This window comes from Ambystoma mexicanum, chromosome 5p (genome assembly GCF_040938575.1).
Source record: "Ambystoma mexicanum isolate Mex_15411 chromosome 5p, UKY_AmexF1_1, whole genome shotgun sequence".
Classification (NCBI taxonomy): domain Eukaryota; kingdom Metazoa; phylum Chordata; class Amphibia; order Caudata; family Ambystomatidae; genus Ambystoma; species Ambystoma mexicanum.
In genome coordinates, this window is record NC_090930.1 from 1,111,181,348 (window position 1) to 1,111,199,001 (window position 17,654).

A 17,654-nucleotide genomic window follows, 5' to 3' on the forward strand; every position below is an offset into this window, starting at 1 on the left:
CCTTCGCTTCACGTTATGATCTTGTAGGTCTACCGAGAGCTTCTGCCAGCCAGCACCAATCATTAGAGACCTTGCTTAGAGTCTTTGGAAGAGTCCGGTCAGCGAGCCTCTGGTTCAAGTAGCTATCGGCTTTGAATGTAATTTGGATATTACCCTCTTTGACCAGATTTTCAATGGGTTCAGCAAGTGCGCAGGTAGCATATGTTGCAAAGAGTCGCTCACTCTGGGGATTACAGTGCGTCTGTTAAGAAAGGAAGAAGGCATACTATGGCAAAAGGGAAATTGCACACAGTTGCACTGTGAACAACTCTGAATCTAACAACGTGTATATAATACCCCAAGTCTTGTGTATATATGTAAAACCCAGGAACGTCAATAAGGTAAAACTGTATTACCAATATAGGAAAAGGGATGTGGGGTAAACACTTAGGACCTCCTTATGACTGAAAGGAAAGTCGGCAAACTCTTTACCCACTATGCTCTTACAGATACTGACAGCGCTAAACCCACGTAGCGGGCAAGCAAGGACAGATTCTGTGAACTGACAATCTGTAGAATACTGGATAAGGAAATTATAAACAGTACTCACGAGGACCAGAAAGACCACTTGAATGTCAGTAATTTCACGAACCCTGTAGATCAAACAGGGACCCAGAAGGCTGTAAAAGCAAAAGGTTAAAGATAACAAAATACATAAACCCTAGTAAAAGGCAAGTCTGAATTGTGATAATAAATCGTGAGGAAAACTAAAAGGGAACACTCTGGAACTAGTAACAACAAACCCACACCTAATAATCAATGGAAAATGAATGCAGAAGTGTAGTGGAAAACATGGAGTGGAATCTCAATAAAGTAGGATCAGGAGCAGGGAAAATGATATCACAAAAGGAAACCTTTCCCACCCAATCCAAGGAGAAAAGGCAGTAACTAATTCTACGAAAGTAAATATTAATACATCCTGCTTTTCAGTAACCAGGACAGCATAAAGGGACAGAAATCACCGGCAAACTGGGCTGCATCAAATAGTAAAGTACAGAGAAAGGCTGTCTGCAGACAGAGGAAGACAGAAAGGGAAATTCAGAAAGCGTAAATCAAATAAGCGCATAAATCCGAAATCCAGGACAGAGGAACAAGGAACAGGAACTAGTAACTGGGCACAAAGCTAGGAACAGGAACTAGGTACAAGGCATGGAACTAGGAACAAGAAACTGGAACTAGATACTTGGCACAATATATATGAACAAGGAACTGGAACTAGGTACAAGGCACAGAAACTAGGAACAAGGAACTGGAAATAGATACTTGGCTCAATATCTATGAACAGGGAACTGGAACTAGGTACAAGGCACAGAAACTAAGTACAGGAAACAGGGACTAGTCACAACAGGAACACTGCTACAATGACCAGCGCCGGACTGAAGCAAACTGAGGCTTTTAAAGCTGCTTAACGAGCACACCCCTCAGGCGTGCCGCCTGCTGCACCTGCAGCCACAGGTGTTGCCTATCCTCCTCCCAGCGTTGTGCTGCAAGGGAGGAGATGATGCAGTGAGCCAGGCATTCTGGGAAGCAGGAGGTGAAGCAGTGAGCCAAGGCATTCTGGGAAGCATAGTCATTTGATTTAAGTAGCATGCCGGATGCCAGGGAGGAGATGAAGCAGTGAGCCAGGCATTCTGGGAAGCAGGAGGTGAAACAGTGAGCCAAGGCATTCTGGGAAACATAGTCATTTGATTTAAATAGCATGCTGGCTGCCAAAAACCAGGAATGGATCCGGAAGGGAAGTAACTGGGAAAATAAGGTTTTAACGCTCCCAATTCATCAGAACACTGTAGCATAGGGTTCGAAGGAAATGTCCAGTAAGGAATAAACCCCAGAATATGCCCCCAAGTGGCGGGGCGGGAACAAAGGGAGCGAGAACGGGAGCGAAGAGAGCGAGCCGTGACAGCGTCTTGAAGCTGTTTCTTCAGTCTCTCGTGTGGCAGAGGGTGCTTTGCTAGATGGCATCTTGTCTGTGATTTTTGCGGATTCAGGATCATATTCTGTTTTGGCTTCATCTAACACTTCTGAAATGTCAAAGCCCAGAGACATAACTAATTTGGATCTAAAGTGTAGTATAGTTTTGTCATTGTGGGCTTCTTCTGGAAATTCGACTGTTTGTATATCCTCAGATTGAATCGTTCTGAGCGAAGGCACGTAGTGAAATAATCATAGGACATTGGACCTGTTGAGAATTAGTTTGTCGCTGCTTTCGATGCGTTCAAGCCGAGCCCTATGTGACATTTGAACTTTATCTCTACAGCTGCTGTTGCTCTTGTACATGGTTGTTGGTTCATTTTGAGTAGAGTTTTTATTCTGGGCGTTGGCCTGATTGTCGTCAGGTCTGTCACTTCTCTTGGGCACATTAATGTTTTTGATGGCTTCATGGGTCTTAGCACTGGGGTTAAAAGAAGGCAGCACAGATTCCCTCGGATTTGCGTCTAAACTCAGCTCAGGTCTTGAAGATTTCCATGTATCAGGGAGCGCTTTTCGCCGGTCTTCCAGCTTTTGAAGCCATGGCTCAGTGGCTCAGCTAGGTAGGCATCTTGCTTAGCTGATTTTTCAACCATGGTGCAGAGTCTGGTGGCTCCATCTGGGATTTGAGCGTGCGCCTGTTCTCTGCCTTTGGATCCTGTGAGTGAGTGCAGGTGGTCCGCCAGAGCAGAACCTGCTTCCGTCTCCACATCTTCGTCCTCAGTTACTACATCTTCATATACAGACAAGTCGATAAGGTCAGTTAAAGGTGCTTCGACACTTGTTTGTGAACCTATGCCCTCGGCTGTGTCGGTGATCAAGTTCTCCGGTGAGAGCTCTATATGCTTTGTTGGGCGTATCACGTATCACGCTGTTGTGAACGGTAACGTTACAGTTTTTAAATTTCGCAGGAATTTTCTTGAGTCGTTGCCTCTCTTCTGTTTTTTTGATCGTTGATTTTTTTGTTTTGGGCAGAGTTAGCTCCGTTTACTTCTGTTTTTTGAGAGTCAGTTCCATTACATGTGTCAACTGTGGAGCTATTTTTGTTGGCCATCAGTGGCATAGATGGCACGGAGGTCTGTGTTTTTTTTGTTTGATCTGGTTTTGTTCCAGTGACTACTTATTTTTGGGAGGCAGCTCCTTTGAATATGTCATATATATGCCTGTTTTTTTCAACTGGCGTCTGATTAGAGGTTGTCAGTGTGTCCTGATTGGAGCTCAGCCCCATAGCCGTGGCTGAAGTGGAAGGATTTTGAGGATCCAGAGATGCAGGGTTACTTGGGTCTCTGCTGCTTTCCAAAGCACTAGCAAAGCTCATACGTTTAGATGGTCCTTCCGTTACTTTAGTGGAGTCCTCACAAGTCTCTGTTTCTGAGGTGGGGTGGCTGAGAAGATATGATACACACTCACATAATTTTGTTGATCCAGAGATGTTTATGGTGGGCTTAGTTCTGTTCTGAAGATTTTGCTTGTGAATGCTGACAGTTATAGGCAAGAATTTAATTCGTCTAACTCGAGGCTCTCCATAGAGGTTTGGTTCCTATTGAAGCAATCGTCCGTCAGATGAAGGTTTGGGGGTGCCCGTGACTCTGCTCAGGGGTACAGGGTGCACAGCAGTTTCCTTTGGCATGCACTTAGTCTCCAGCATCTCACTGTGTTGTTTGCCGTTTGTCGCGACCTGGCAATATTTCAGTAGGCTCAGGGCTTCTCTGGCGATCTCGGCTAGTAGTTTTTTGTCAAGTCTGTTTTCTTTTTGGTCTATGATTGTTTGAAGTGACAAGTCCAGGTTTTTCCTTACTTCCATGGTCTCCTTGCTTGCTTTATTGAAGTCTCTTTCCATGTTTACTAATTTTGAATTCATTAGCGCTACCAACGTTGCCAAATCCTTAGAGTTATCGTTCATTTGTTCATATAGTTTTAAGAACGGGGCAATCGTAATGGCCAGGGAAGACATCAATATCGGTTGCAAATCCTTAATAAGTCTCTCATTCAGTTTAAGGTCAGAGTGGCGCTCTTTTGTGTTGTCTCGTTTTTAAGCGTCTGACTTTTGGGTAATCCCCCTCTATAATTGAAAAGTCAGTTGAGCAGATTTCAGAGGAGGTGAAGCTTGTGTGAGATGTTTCATCAATTCTTTGTTGTGAAATAGTACTTGTTTCACTTTCCCAGTGTTTTTGGTAGAGAACTGCTTCTGATTTGACATTGAAGGATGTCTTGCTTGTGAGCAGGCCAAGGAGGTAGAAACAGTAGGGTCAGCTTGTCTTTGGATTCTTAGTGTGGCCTTCCGCGTTTGATCTAATTCTACGTGAGGGGTATTGCCCTTAGAGTCAGACGACTTTTCAGTAATACACGCGGAAGGTGACAGATGTTAGGGAGAATTCTCTATTTAGGCTGAATTTCCTAACCTAGTGAGTCCCCCAGCAGCTTTCCTGGATTTCGGAGTTTGTTTTTTTCTCCTGCCAAGAGTGAGACTCTTTTTCTCCCACTCTTGGACATGATTTATGGTGTTCCTTTGACTGCTAATGCGTTTTATGGGCTATGGGGTCCTTCACTCCATAGGGTCTCATGTGTTTTTACTATGTGTGTTACACAGCACCCTCTGTACAGTGACACAGGGGTGTCATAGTGACACCCCACCATAGACTCCATTCCCTGGGACTGACTACTGTCTCCCAGGGCATGTAAAGTCACCATTGGCTTTACTAGTCCCAAATTATGAACAGAAACCAGTACAAACCATCATATTGTGGACGTACTGGTCGGGGCAATTCGATTGCCCCGGGGTCTGTTAGTCGAGGGGGCACGTCTCCGTCCCCCCTGATCGAGTTTTGGCTGGTGGCAGTGGATACTACTTTTTATATTCAACCGCGAATATATCCCTATGGGATTTTCCCACTGTTCGAGGCTACCAACTTTAATTATTTAATTCGCATAGCCTCGAACATACCGCCAGTTTATTTATTTAATATTAATTCGCCGGTTGGTATTTTTTGCCAGGACTCGATTCTAAAATGGCGTTTGTGTTCTCTTCTGTGACTCCAACCCAAGTCAAGCCCTTTGTTCCACTTTTGGCGGGCTTCTCCACAGAAGCCTACAAAAGTGGTGCCACTCTATCTGGGTACCACAGGGGGTCTGGGAGGGGGTTTAGGCACCCTGGACTGAGTTACCTTGGTAACTCAAGTCGCACTCTTGTGTGATTGGCCCAAGTGGTGAGCCGGCCAGCTCACCACTTAGCATGTTTGATTGACAGCTAGGCTGAGTGAATGGGGGTGTGCTGCATAAAAGCAGGGCTTTGGGGACTGGAACTACAGAGGTCGCCACAGGACCTGAGAATCTGACGAGGGAGAAGCTGAGCCGACCTGCTACGACGACACCACCGGTGGAGCCCTGTGGATCCGACTCACCACTTCACCGACGACAGAGAAGATCTCCCTGCTGGAGAGGCTTCTTCCCCTGACTGGTGGGCACAACCAGTTTACCTTCTTTTTCTCGCTCCCAGGATGTCTTGTGGTCGAATTGCCCATGCCAAGCACCCCGGCAACCGGATAGCCACTTACCATTGGACCGCGAACCAAAGGACCGCTCCTTTTAACTGAGAACTCCATGGCTGGTTTCTTCCCTGGCTGTGCAACGGACTCCTGTCTTCCTCCCCGACGAGATCCTCTCTTCCCCCGGACGAAGCACCAACTTGCATCCGCTGCCAGGAACAACTGCCCCCGCTGGAGTATTCTCACCACTTGAAGGTACCGCGTCCGCCAGGCCTCCCTTTCTAAAGATTGCTACAAGGTAATAATAATCCCTTAACCTTCTGAACTGGGCTGGCCGCCTTGACCATCTAACTGGTCCCTTTCTTTTGGTCCAACTCTTTCTGAACCTTTGAGACTTTTGTGCACTTTTCAACAGTGTGACCTTGGACACATTTCGTTCTGATCCTCTTAAAGTGGATCCTGCCTCCTGAACTCTAACTTCACAGTTTGACTCTGCCTTCCTCCCTTGCTGTGTTCTTGTGAAAGTGTTGGGATCTGTTTCAAGTTATACTCTGTTTTTTTTTGCCATCTGCGTTAAGCGCTCACCGCTGTCTGAAAATAAGTGGGGCTTTACTTTAGACATGTCTAATATTCTTTTAAGGGAGTGTATATCTTTTAGTGACCATGTTTTTGAACTGCTTAATATTAGTCCCTGTGTGTTTTATTAGATGTGGTTTTAAATAAATAATTATATCTCTTTTACACCAAGCTCTGGTCATTGTTTGCTTATTCTACTGTGTTCTTTTGACCTATGGTGAATACTCTGTATACTTCCTAACTCTTCTTGAGGGAGGTCTGACTGCTCAGCTACAGCTACCAAGTGAATCTGTGTGGTACAGACTGCTACCAAGTGGGTTTACTGCCAAACACCTGTAGTCTTAAATCTTTTGCAGTGGTCCCAGAGGGAACTGCACAGGTTTCTGCCTAACAACAGGATCCTTTCAGATCTTGATATTGTGGAAGCACAATTGCTAGTAGGGTTGCGGGTCTTGTTGTTCTGGGTAATTCCTTCCAGGATTTTGGTTACCACTTCGAGTGAACTCTTCCTGTTGTTGGAAGGTGCAGGTGAATCGCGTCTTCCATTTAGCAGATGTAAGTGTGAATTTAAAGGACAGAACACTTCATCTTCCACTGAGATAATGCTTTTGTCAGAAAAAGGCGCCAGGACAGGTTGATAGCAGGCACTTTCAGTGTTTTTAGGGGGTGGGCAGGCGAGAGGGCTCCTGTCAGGCACCATCCATATTGTTTAGTCAGATTTAGTTTGCTAGGACTGTCAATTGAGGAGCCTAGCAGCTTAAGTGAGGGTCAGGCTAAAACCATTAGTTTTGGCACGTTCAGTTACAGAAGATCAAGTGAGATCTTCCTATCCTGTGCACACGGCCAAGGAGAGGTTAAACAATTAGACGCTGTGGATAAGCAGTTTGTGCGTGTTTCACCGCCATGGGGCGGCACAGGTGATGGTACTGGGAAGTAGGGAGTCGCAGGACTCCATATCACAGCCTTGCATCCGCGACTCAGCCATCGGTGAGTCGCCGACCAGCACTGAGGCGGCTTCTTGGAACTTCACCGCCGGGTCCTCACCACAGGCAGCCTCGCCCAGGCAAACACCTCCCTCTGGCTCAGGCCAGAGACCCGAAGGCAGCCAACCTCACGACACCGCTCCCCCCGCATGCCAGGTGCCAGCCACAAACGGGCCGCCGCCAAGCCCCGCACGCACAGCACAACACGGGAGCCAGCAAAAAGGCTCCCAGAGCCTCGGCAGGCACACCCGGGGGCACCGAGGTAAGGTCCGTGGGAACCAAGGAGCTTTTGTTAGGCAGAATCCTGTGCAGTGCCCTTAGGGACCACTACACACAATTAAGACTACAGGTGGCAATACAAGTTTTACCTTTGGTACAAGCCTGTACTACTATGTTAGAGTGGAAGCAGTAGCGGAGCAGCCAGGCTTATCTCAAGAGTATATGAGCAGTGGCAGAGATTACACAAAGGGACCACAATTACTGCGACTCAAGCAAACATTGACTCAAGGGTCTGGTAAAAAGATAAGTACATTTATTTTTAAACCATTTGTTATCAACACGACACTTCTATTAATGCAAAAAGCACGCATAAAATATACTACAACTAACCAATTCACTTTGTAAAGTATTATTCGAGGTAAGTACCCTGTGTTTGAATGGACCGGTGTTACGAAACAGAACATGTTACCGTGAATACAATTGCAATCACTTTTGACAGTTCGGTCTACTAGATAAACGCTTATCCGCGGTAAGAAATGCTAACGGGGCAAAAACCCACTTAGTACCCAAGATACCCACAGTGAGTTGGGGGCAAAACTCACAGGCAATATGATAGTTAGGCAGACAGAATCGATGAACACACAAACAGGAATTCAAGAGTCAAGAGGCCGGAGCCAAAGTCAAATGACACTGGGTGCCTGTTGTCGAGGATCACACAGTCGCCTGGTCCTTGTTATTCAAAGTCTATATATCAAACATGTCTTTTGCCAAGCCCCTCATAACATCTTGTGCTTTTCTTGATATCCAATCTACTTACAAATCATCTTTCAAACTCCATGCTGAGAGAATCCTGCTCTTGAATTGAAGCCCCAATCACTGACCCTGCTGGGATGCCAAAGGGGAGAGGACAGATCTAGTGGTACAGGTCTGTGGAGAAGTAGAAGGTGCGCATTTGGAGGGGACAGCAGGAAAGAGAATGCGCAAGAGGAAAAAGAGAGGTGAAGAGAGAGGAGAAAGCTGACTAAAAGGAGTGTAGCGAAGGAACACTAGTGAGAGGAAGGAAGAGAGTGAAAGGAGTAGGGAGGAGGACCATCCGGAAGAAGGAGAAGATGGAATTAACTGAAGAAGAGGCAATGGGGAACATCTGAGGAAAAAAGGAGCAAGGACATAGTAAGGAGATTATCAGAAGTCTTGAGAGAGGCAATCCCACATGTGAGGCAGTTTATTCTGCGAGGGGTGGATGAACACACCTGTGGCAAAGCACAGAGAAGGTGCAGGTAACTCGAAGATAGGAAGGTGGCACTAGAACAGAAGTCAATCTACCCAGCTGTCAACCTTGCAACACACTCAGTGCAGAATTTAGGCCTTGACACTATTCGCCAGAGAACGCCCTGTCCGTCTCCCTTTAGCCATGAAGAAAACTGTCCAAATGACAGCAGTGTGTACATGATCAACACATCTCCTAACCCTCAAGAGAAGTACGTACAAGAACGCTGGAATACCAAGAAAGCAACAAAATCAAGACCTTATTTGCGACATGCCACCGGGAAGAATGCAGGTCCCATATTTGGCATGATTGGGTCTTTTGCTTTCCAGAGATATTTGCTTGATCAGTGAAACAGAGAGGGGATCTTGGAAGTGGTTCTTTGGGAAAAACACCTTGACCATTTATTCTTTATCATTTGCAATCCGTTTCTTTCAGTTGTTCCAAAGTGTAACAAGCTACTAATGAAAGTCACATTTTCTGTATATGTTGTTGTCTAGCCTGCTGATTGACCCGTGTTCCCTTTGTGACATGTGCCACAGTGAGCAATCTTATTTGGCCAGCAAAGCAATAGTGAAGCGGACATTCTTAACTACGTAGGCCATCCGCTTGTGATCTCTGTTCGGTTGCGCTTGAAGATGGCCAGCTTGCAGAGAAAGGCTTTTTATTTTCTGACACAATCACCAAGTAATCAGATGGATAAATATCCCCTGAAAAGAAAATGTAATCCCCAGATGCCAGCTGTTTCCTCTCTTGGCATAGTGGGTATCTTCTGCTGCCTCTTGTAGCCCCATCTGCTTCCATGTGCTGACACATCCGCTCCTACGTGTTCCCTCATCCACTCCCATGTCTGCTCGCTTTTGTTCTTGTTCATTCCTGCTGCCTCCGTTCACCACAAATGGCACAGTTTGTTAAGAGGGAAGCCTTCACATTTCAGAAAAAGCTGGAGAAGTTATGCTTTAAGAAAGAAAATGGGCATTCAAATGAAAAAAGAATGGATTAAAAAAGAGTGAAAATTACCTCAAGGGCCAACCGTTTTCTGTGGTACTTTCAGGATGAGGCAAAAATAGGAAAAAGTCTGATTAGGACGGAGTGCATCAGCAAGAGCTGGCTGGCAGATTTAAAGGTGAGGTGCTAGTCGTTATTTTCTAAATTCTTAATATAATTTTTCAAATGTGTGGTGGGGTCCCGCTGAATGGCTTATGCCAGAGGTTCTGCACTTTGATGAAGACCCATAACTCAAAAGGAACAATTACCTGAAATATCCAGTTTTCCATCATGGGTACCTTCATTATAGTCATAAATCATGAATATCTTCACATGTGTGCAGGATATTGGAACACACAACATTTTTTTCTAAGAGTGTGTTCCAAGATCCCACGCAAAGGCAAAGATATTCTAGGTTTATGCATATAATTAAGATCCCATGGTGAACGGTTCCTGACACTACAATCCAGCCAGTGTAATTGGGTATTCGCAACATGTCGCCTACCCTGTGGAACAAATGTACATGCAGCTTAACTGCCAAAACCTTATTTTCCAGAAAACAGTTAAGACACAAATATTTGCTCATTCCTCCAGCCGTCTTATCAAATCTATTTTCAAGCTCTACATCAAATGATGTCTAAATAAATATATTTAATTAATTGACATTATTTATTATAAAGTAATGCTCAATCTAAGGAGGAGACCTACTTGTTCACACATTAGTGTAATGGGGTTGTTGATGCAGCCGTTGACAATCTGGGCTCCTTTTCCCACTGTGATGCCACTGAAAGACTTATCATCCCAAACTCGCCCACCAATTCGGTCCTTCGCTTCCAGTACCATCACCTACAGAAGCGAAAAGAAAAATCGATGTGCACCATGCAAATAAATAACATCTTAACAAATAGGTCTATGTTTCCATTTGCTCTAATGCAATCCCGCCATTTACCAGTGTTGTGCACTCACGCCCTTGCCCCGCCCATTCTCTATGAAGCCTGTCTCTAATGGCGGGGTCCCCCAATTCTGCAGTACCCTTGCAACCCCCCACCCCTCCATACCGATAGTACCACCAGCTTGCGCTCCTTGTGAGCCTCTCCCCAGAGTTCTCCATTGACCCTATAGCCCAATTTCTTCACTTCCAAGCAGCCTGTTCATCATGGATGTGGCTTGAGCTCCCTTGAGATGGCATCCTACTGCACCTCCACCCTCATCCAGAACAATTTCTACCGACCCACAGAACAAACAACAGGATGCAGTCACTTCCATTTATGGAAGCAGAGCACAGCTTTTGTCACTCCTGGATCAGCTCAGAGGAGCGGGAGGGACTCTTTCTGGCTGAAAACCCGCATTATGCCCATACAGCAACACTGAAGGGCTCTTCATTCACAAACAGCCAGTTCTATAGTAGGGAAAAACACATTACTTACCTCTCTGTAATCCCTGTTCTGATGGATGTTCCTCCCATGGATTCCTCATCTTTGATAAGACTCCCGTAGTAGTATGTAGATCTGGAGGTGGGAGGAGAGCAAGGACACAACCTGAACCAGAAAACTCTGAAGCATCGCTCTGCCAAAATGAGCATCCCTTCACAGTGCCCATCTGCATGCACGGCAGGGCCAAAGAAAGCAGAAATTATTTTGTAGGACAAGTAAAAGCATCCAGATCCCTCTCTCTGCACCAAGTCGAAAACATATGCCACCTGCAGGCATAAACTGATTTGATGGTGGGTCTCCTAGCAGAGAGGAGCATGTCCAGGATGCCCTCTAACAAATCCCACTCCTTATAACTCATCCTTTCAACAGTCCAGCATGAAGGTTCAGGCTGTTGAGGCTCAGATGCAAGATTCAACCATTTGCTCGGTCTTCATAGTTCAGTTAATGAAGTTGGTGAATAAGCCATTTTTTAAAAAAAATCAATCTTTAATAGCTTTGCTTTGTAGCACACACGTGACGCACACTAAGTTATCCACATTTTTGGATTTGTTGCGACCTTCTAGAGATTTAATCAATGAGATTGAAGGTAAATCCTTCAATTCTCAGACTGAGTTACTGGTCACCTCGATACACGGTAGTCTGCTTTTTCAATATGTGCAGCTATTCATTGTGTGAGGCATGGAGAGAACTCACTCCCTTTTCTGACATTGAGTACACGTCGAAACTAGTTATTGGGCATCTTATTAATTTAGAACCCATTGAGCTCTACAATAATTAAGACAACATGAATAATTTATTATTGCCTCAACTAGTAGACTTGAGATTGTTTAACTTTGTGATGCTTTCATATAGGATTGTGTTGCTTTGAGCTGAGATAATAACAGGTTTTGTGTATTCTTTTCAAGTGTTTCTATACCAAGCTGTCACAAGTGTGACATTGCACATTGTATTTTAGACTTGAGCGCATTCAGCACAGTGATGAGCGCATTCAGCACAGTGATCAACTTAGGCATTTGCACTTTATATGATATATGATCAGCACTTTATTTGAGCACTTTACACTTTATTTGCCAGTTTTTAATAATTTTATGTAGAGAGTAAATAAATATATTGTTTACATTCAAGTGTGTGACTTTTCTCTATGCCATTTAAGGATAACCGTGGGTGCATCCATTATTTTTTAATGTTAATTGATTCATCCCTTCAGACACAACTTTCAGATGCTATTGAACGGTCAGTTGGGGGTAGGATTGTCAAAACAACCCCCACTTCAGTCAGCTGTCCCCATAGGACCACCAGTTCAGAACAAATGTGGCAACAGTCTGGTCTGGGGAGCAACCACTGACAAGCCAGTCATCCAAATAGGGAAAGTCATGGATGCCTTCCCTGAGGGGGCAGGGAGAGGGGGTGTCAAGAGCCCAGCTAAAATGGCCGCTCTCCTTGGAGCTCCGTGACACCTCCAGCATGAATCCAGAATAAAATCATGATGTTTGAGCTAATTATCGGAACACCCCCCAGCTACATATGTTCTCAATTACTTAAAGTCCCCTGCACAGTAGCTGGTATCCCAGGGAAGTCACTGGAAACAGTAAATGAGTAAGTCGTACACAGCCAGATCAGGGAGTTAAGAAGCTCTGGCGGGGGAAAAAGTGGGAGGTGCAGAACATGAAGGAGAGAGGACCGAGCCACCAGGGACGAGCTGGAGTCTGCCTCTGGACCCTGAACATGTTTCTAAGTAGAGGGAAGATCCGAACAGGTCATATACTTGGAGCCAGCGATATCATCCCAGACTTGAGTCTTCACATTGGCACTACCGGAGAGTGAAATGGCGGATGTGCTGTGACTGGGATGAAGCCGGAGCCAAGGTGCAGCGAGCAAAGACGCAGCGGGAGACCCAGAGTGTGAACAGCCCCAGGCCAGAGAGCGCTGCCTTGGACAGTGGGGCGGCATAAGAGAGGTGAGCAACGTGCTCTGCCTGGTGTAGTGAACGCCACAGCATTAGGGTCCAACTACTCGCTCAGAAGGAAACTCAGAGACCAGCAATGGAGCAGCTTAGGGCAGACAACTACTGTCTGTGATAAAGGCAGGAACATGATAAAGGGAAAAACAGGCACCCCCTGGCAGCCGCTTTTGGGTAAGCGCGGTGTGGTGCCTTGGAGAGGATACAAGAGCACCCAAATAAAAAATAAAAAAGGTGACCGAAGCTTGAAGGTGGTAGAGCATTGGTGTGGTGTGAAGTGCTGGTGGGAACCAGAGAGCTGGTTGGAAACTGCGGCTGAGAGCAGACTTGGTAGAGGCCCGGAGGGGAGGATCCTGTGGAGGGACTCTAAGCAGGGTACATGTGGTGCTGTGGTCCAACGGTGTGCACAATAGAGTACATTGGCCGAGTGGTAATTCAGGAAAATAACAGTCTGAGGTTACGCACATAATGCGGAATCAGTGACTGAGGATGCAATGAGTCCCACAGAGATCTTACGGATACTCGGAACTGTCATAGAGGGGTCAGTGGCACCCCCTTCGTCTTGCGGGAAGGGCCTTCATCGATAACCACCATGGGAGGGTAACTACGGGACTATACAGCTCAAAAGCTAGAGTGACCCAGCTGCATCTCAATACTGGGAACGTGTCTGAGTGATTAGTTACAGGTCCCTGACAAACCTTGGGGAGAGATATGTGGATTACAGAGATACAGCAGACGAAAAGTATGTTTAATGCTAATCCCCCAAGGAAGAAGAGTAAGGCGACAAACCAGAGTCAAGAGGAGTCTCCATCTGAACAACCGAGTGAGTGAACAGACTCAGGGACATCATACACATTTTTGTGCAACTCCAAAAGGGAATAACTGCCCTTGATTCCAAACTGGAGTCTCTCACCTGCAAAGTGGATCATATGAAGGTCCAGATGGATAAGCATGGTACTACTTTGGACAAAGCCAAGAACAGGTTATCGGCTGTGGAGAACGGGGCGAATGTAGAGGTGCAAGATAAGCGACAGGTGAAGAAATTAATAAAGGAGCTGGCTCACAGGATGACCTGGAATCAAGGTCGAGAAGAAACAATAGCTGCATTGTAGGTATCCCCAAGGCAAATAACACTAGGTCCCCAGGGCAGTTTGTGGAAGCCCTGCTCAAAGATCTGTTTGGTCCAGAGGAATTATCCTCAGTGTTCCTCGTTGAAAGAGCACATCGGACAGCAACCTCCTTCTGGAAGCATGCTGAGGCTCATCATAGCCAGATTGCTAAACTACAGGGACCAAGACACTATACTGTGCTTAGTGCGAGAGAAGGGGCGATTCTGTATGAAGGTGACCAAATAAGAAAATTTCCTGATTTTTAAAGTACAAGCCTCGAGAAGAAAATACACTGAAGTCAAGCGAGCGATGAGAGCATGGGGCTAGAAATATGCCATGATGTTCCCTGCGAGGCTAAGTGTGGAACACAGTGGGAAGGCTATGTTTTTTTCAACACCAGATGAAGCAACATATTTCTTGGACAAATTACCAGCACACCCGGAGAGCTCACCTATAGATAAAGATCTCGGCAATTCACCAACTCAGGATCTAGACGGACTGTTCTTGAAGCATTTTATACTGGCAGCAAGGAGTTGCACCCAATCTAATGGGGTCGGTGGGGGGTAGGGGTTTCTCTTCACTTTTTTTGCTATTGTAGCTCCAATGAGATATATCCCCAATGAAGGTGGGGCTGGTGCTCGGAGCAGCCCACCCGAGCCAAGCAGGCATTCCACTAAAGAGGGCAGGGAGTCTGGGTTTTTCTATCGGCGGGTTGAGGTTGCTGATGGGGTGGGGGTGAGAGGTTAAGGTATGTTGCAATGCTGTTTAGGTTTAGATTGTTATTTTACAGCGAAAATGACAAAGACGAGTCAAGGTTCACACGAGAATATAAAACAGTGACAAGAATATGTAGGACAAGAGGCATAGATTTTTTAGGAGGGGGCAGCAAGAGATGGTGGGTGCATACTGTACAGCCATGGGTAAGCTCAGTAGATGGGGTTGGATAATGGGGCAATTAGCAAATTGCAATGCTGGTATCTAAAGGGGTGAATCTGATGTCCTGCAACATCAGAGGTCCAACTGTCCCTCGAAAGCACAAAGGGTTTTGCTATACTTATCAAGGCACCATGTGGATATTGTGTTTCTACAGAAAATGCACCTGCTGATGACCAATGAAACAAAATGTGCCACTGATACTTTTTGTCCAACTCTGCGTACTCCGGGTGTAGGGGGGGGGGGTGGCGAATGGTCTGTACCTTAATTCACAAGTCCTAAGGCTTCTGTCTCATCGAGGTAGCTAATGATACCAAAGGTAGAACTTTAATGCTGACTGGCGTCATTCACAACTGCAAAGTTACACTGATCAATTATTATGGGCCACTTTGGGATGGGTAGACCAGCATCTACTAAAATATGCTGAGAAAGTCATAATCTGGTCCAGGGATTTTTTTTTTTTAAACATAATTTTATTAATTTCATATCATAAGCCAACAACACATTTAACCAACAAAAGCACCCTCCAACCCACCACCGCCCCCCCGGAAGAGTCTCTCCACATTCCGATCCACATCAAGAAAGTTTACGTGCTATATAAGTCCAAAATTTTAATATTGTGTGGGCACCACCATTGTTCCATATAGTCCGAATTCAAGTATTCTAAAACCCCACTCCATTCCTTCATGAAGGAGTTCTTTTGGTCCTGCAGGTTGTGCGTAATCTTTTCCATCGTCATTTGCAACCACACCTTCTGCAACCAGGTGAATACTAGTGGCAGATCTTGTTTTTTCCAGTTTTGGGCAATCGTTGCCCATGCCGCAATAATTAGACCCATGAGGCTTCTCCATTGCGCTTTATGTCGTTTCTTGGCCTGTGAGTCCTTAAATCCGCACAACCATACCCGCTCCCCCATTTGGTCGGCCTCTGGGAACATTTTCGATATTTCAGCTTGCACTTCCCTCCAGAAGCCCTCGACACCCTGACAGTCCCACCAAATGTGTCTCCATGAGCCGGATGATCGGCATCCCCTCCAACAGCGATCTGTACATTGTTTTGAGCCTCTCTGGAGTGTAATGCCTTTGAGTAATTATTTTAAGCCACATTTCTCTGGTTTGCACGGCCCGGGTGAGTTTTGGGATTCCCTCCCACAGCTCTGTCCTATGCTGTCTGGAAATCTTTTCCCCCAGTGTGCTTTCCCATCTTTTCATGCATGTCCATTTGATTTCTTCGTCTTGTGCGTTGATAAATTGGTATAGTGTGGACACCAATTTCTTGTCTCCTGGATTGGTGATTAGGAATTTTTCAAAAGGTGTTAGGTCCCTGGAGGCACACTGAAAGATCTCTGGTGTGGTAATCCAGTGTTTGATTTGTTCATATTTGTATCTATCTGCTTCTGTGAGGTGCCACATTTTTTTGCAGTCCATAAATGATCTTATTTCTTTGTCTTGGATCATTTCCCCTATTTTCCTGTATCCTGCGGCTTCCCATTTTTCAAATGCCCCCGGATCAAGACCCGGAGGGAATTGTGGATTTCGATTTATGGGCGTGAAGGGGGCCAGTGTGGTTGTCATTATTCCCCTCTTGGTTTGTTCATCCCAGGCTTCTAAGGTGGTTTTCATGACCTTGCTTATGCGTAGGTTCGGATGCCTATGCTGTTTTTGCTTCCACAGTAGGTCCTCCAGGGGGGTCCGGGCAACCGCTCTATCTTGTGTAACCCAGGTTGATCTTTGACCATCCCCCAGCCACTCTTTCAGGACCCAAAGTTGTGCTGCTTGATAATATCTCCTGAAGTGTGGAAGTGCCATTCCGCCTGCCTTGGTTGGGGCTGTAAGGATGGCTCTGGCCACTCGTGGGGGTTTCCTGTTCCACACGTAGGCCGAGATAGCCCTTGACAGAGCTTTAAAGAAGGAGTTTGGGACCGCTATTGGGAGGCCATGGAAATAATATAACACCCGGGGGAGTATGTTCATTTTCACGGACTGTATTCTGCCCCACCAGGAGACCCTTAGCGGATTCCACCTATCTAGATCTTTCTTCACTTTAGCCAGCAGCTGTGGGTAGTTTCTCGCAAAAGCCCATCTACCTTGTGTGTGAGTGTCACCCCAAGGTACTTGATACCCTCCTCTGCTATTTTTAGTCCCAGGGAACCCGCCTCTTCTATCAGTGTCCCCTTGTCCCCCGCTAGAATGAGTATCCTGAAATCTCTCTGAAGACCTCAAGTTCTTTTAGGGTTTGTGGTAGGGAACTTGACGGGTCCTCTAGGGCCAGGAGCATGTCATCTGTGTATGCTTTGACTTTGTGTTGTCTGCCCGCCATCTCTATCCGATTCCCTCAATTTGATAAGGAGAGGTTCCAAGAATATGGCGTATAAGAGGGGGAAGAGGGGGCAACCCTGCTTAGTTCCTCTTGAGATCTGCACCCTGTCTGTGACCTCCCCGTTAATTGCAATTCTAATGGATGGGGATTTGTAGTTGGCTTTGACCATATTTATAAATTGTTCTCCGAATCCCATGTGGTGCAGTGTCTCAAAAAGAATGGACCACTCTACCCGGTTGAATGCCTTCTCGGCGTCTAAGGACAGTAGCATTGCCGGTGTATGGGTAATGCCTGTTTTTTCTACCAGGTGTATTATACTTCTTAAATTGTCATACGTTTGCCTGCCAGGTATGAAGTCCGATTGGTCTGTGTCTATTAG

At 45.9% G+C, this 17,654-nt stretch overlaps 1 protein-coding gene across 2 annotated transcripts in view; it reads right to left on the reverse strand.

Moving 5' to 3' along the window:
* Positions 1–17,654, reverse strand: part of KDM1B (lysine demethylase 1B) — a 1,796,634-nt gene that overhangs the window by 898,217 nt on the left and 880,763 nt on the right. For both annotated transcript variants that reach the window (XM_069613586.1, XM_069613587.1), the window contains one exon: positions 10,230–10,367. In XM_069613586.1, coding sequence (XP_069469687.1) covers positions 10,230–10,367 — 138 coding nt within the window. The remainder of the gene's footprint in view (positions 1–10,229; positions 10,368–17,654) is intronic.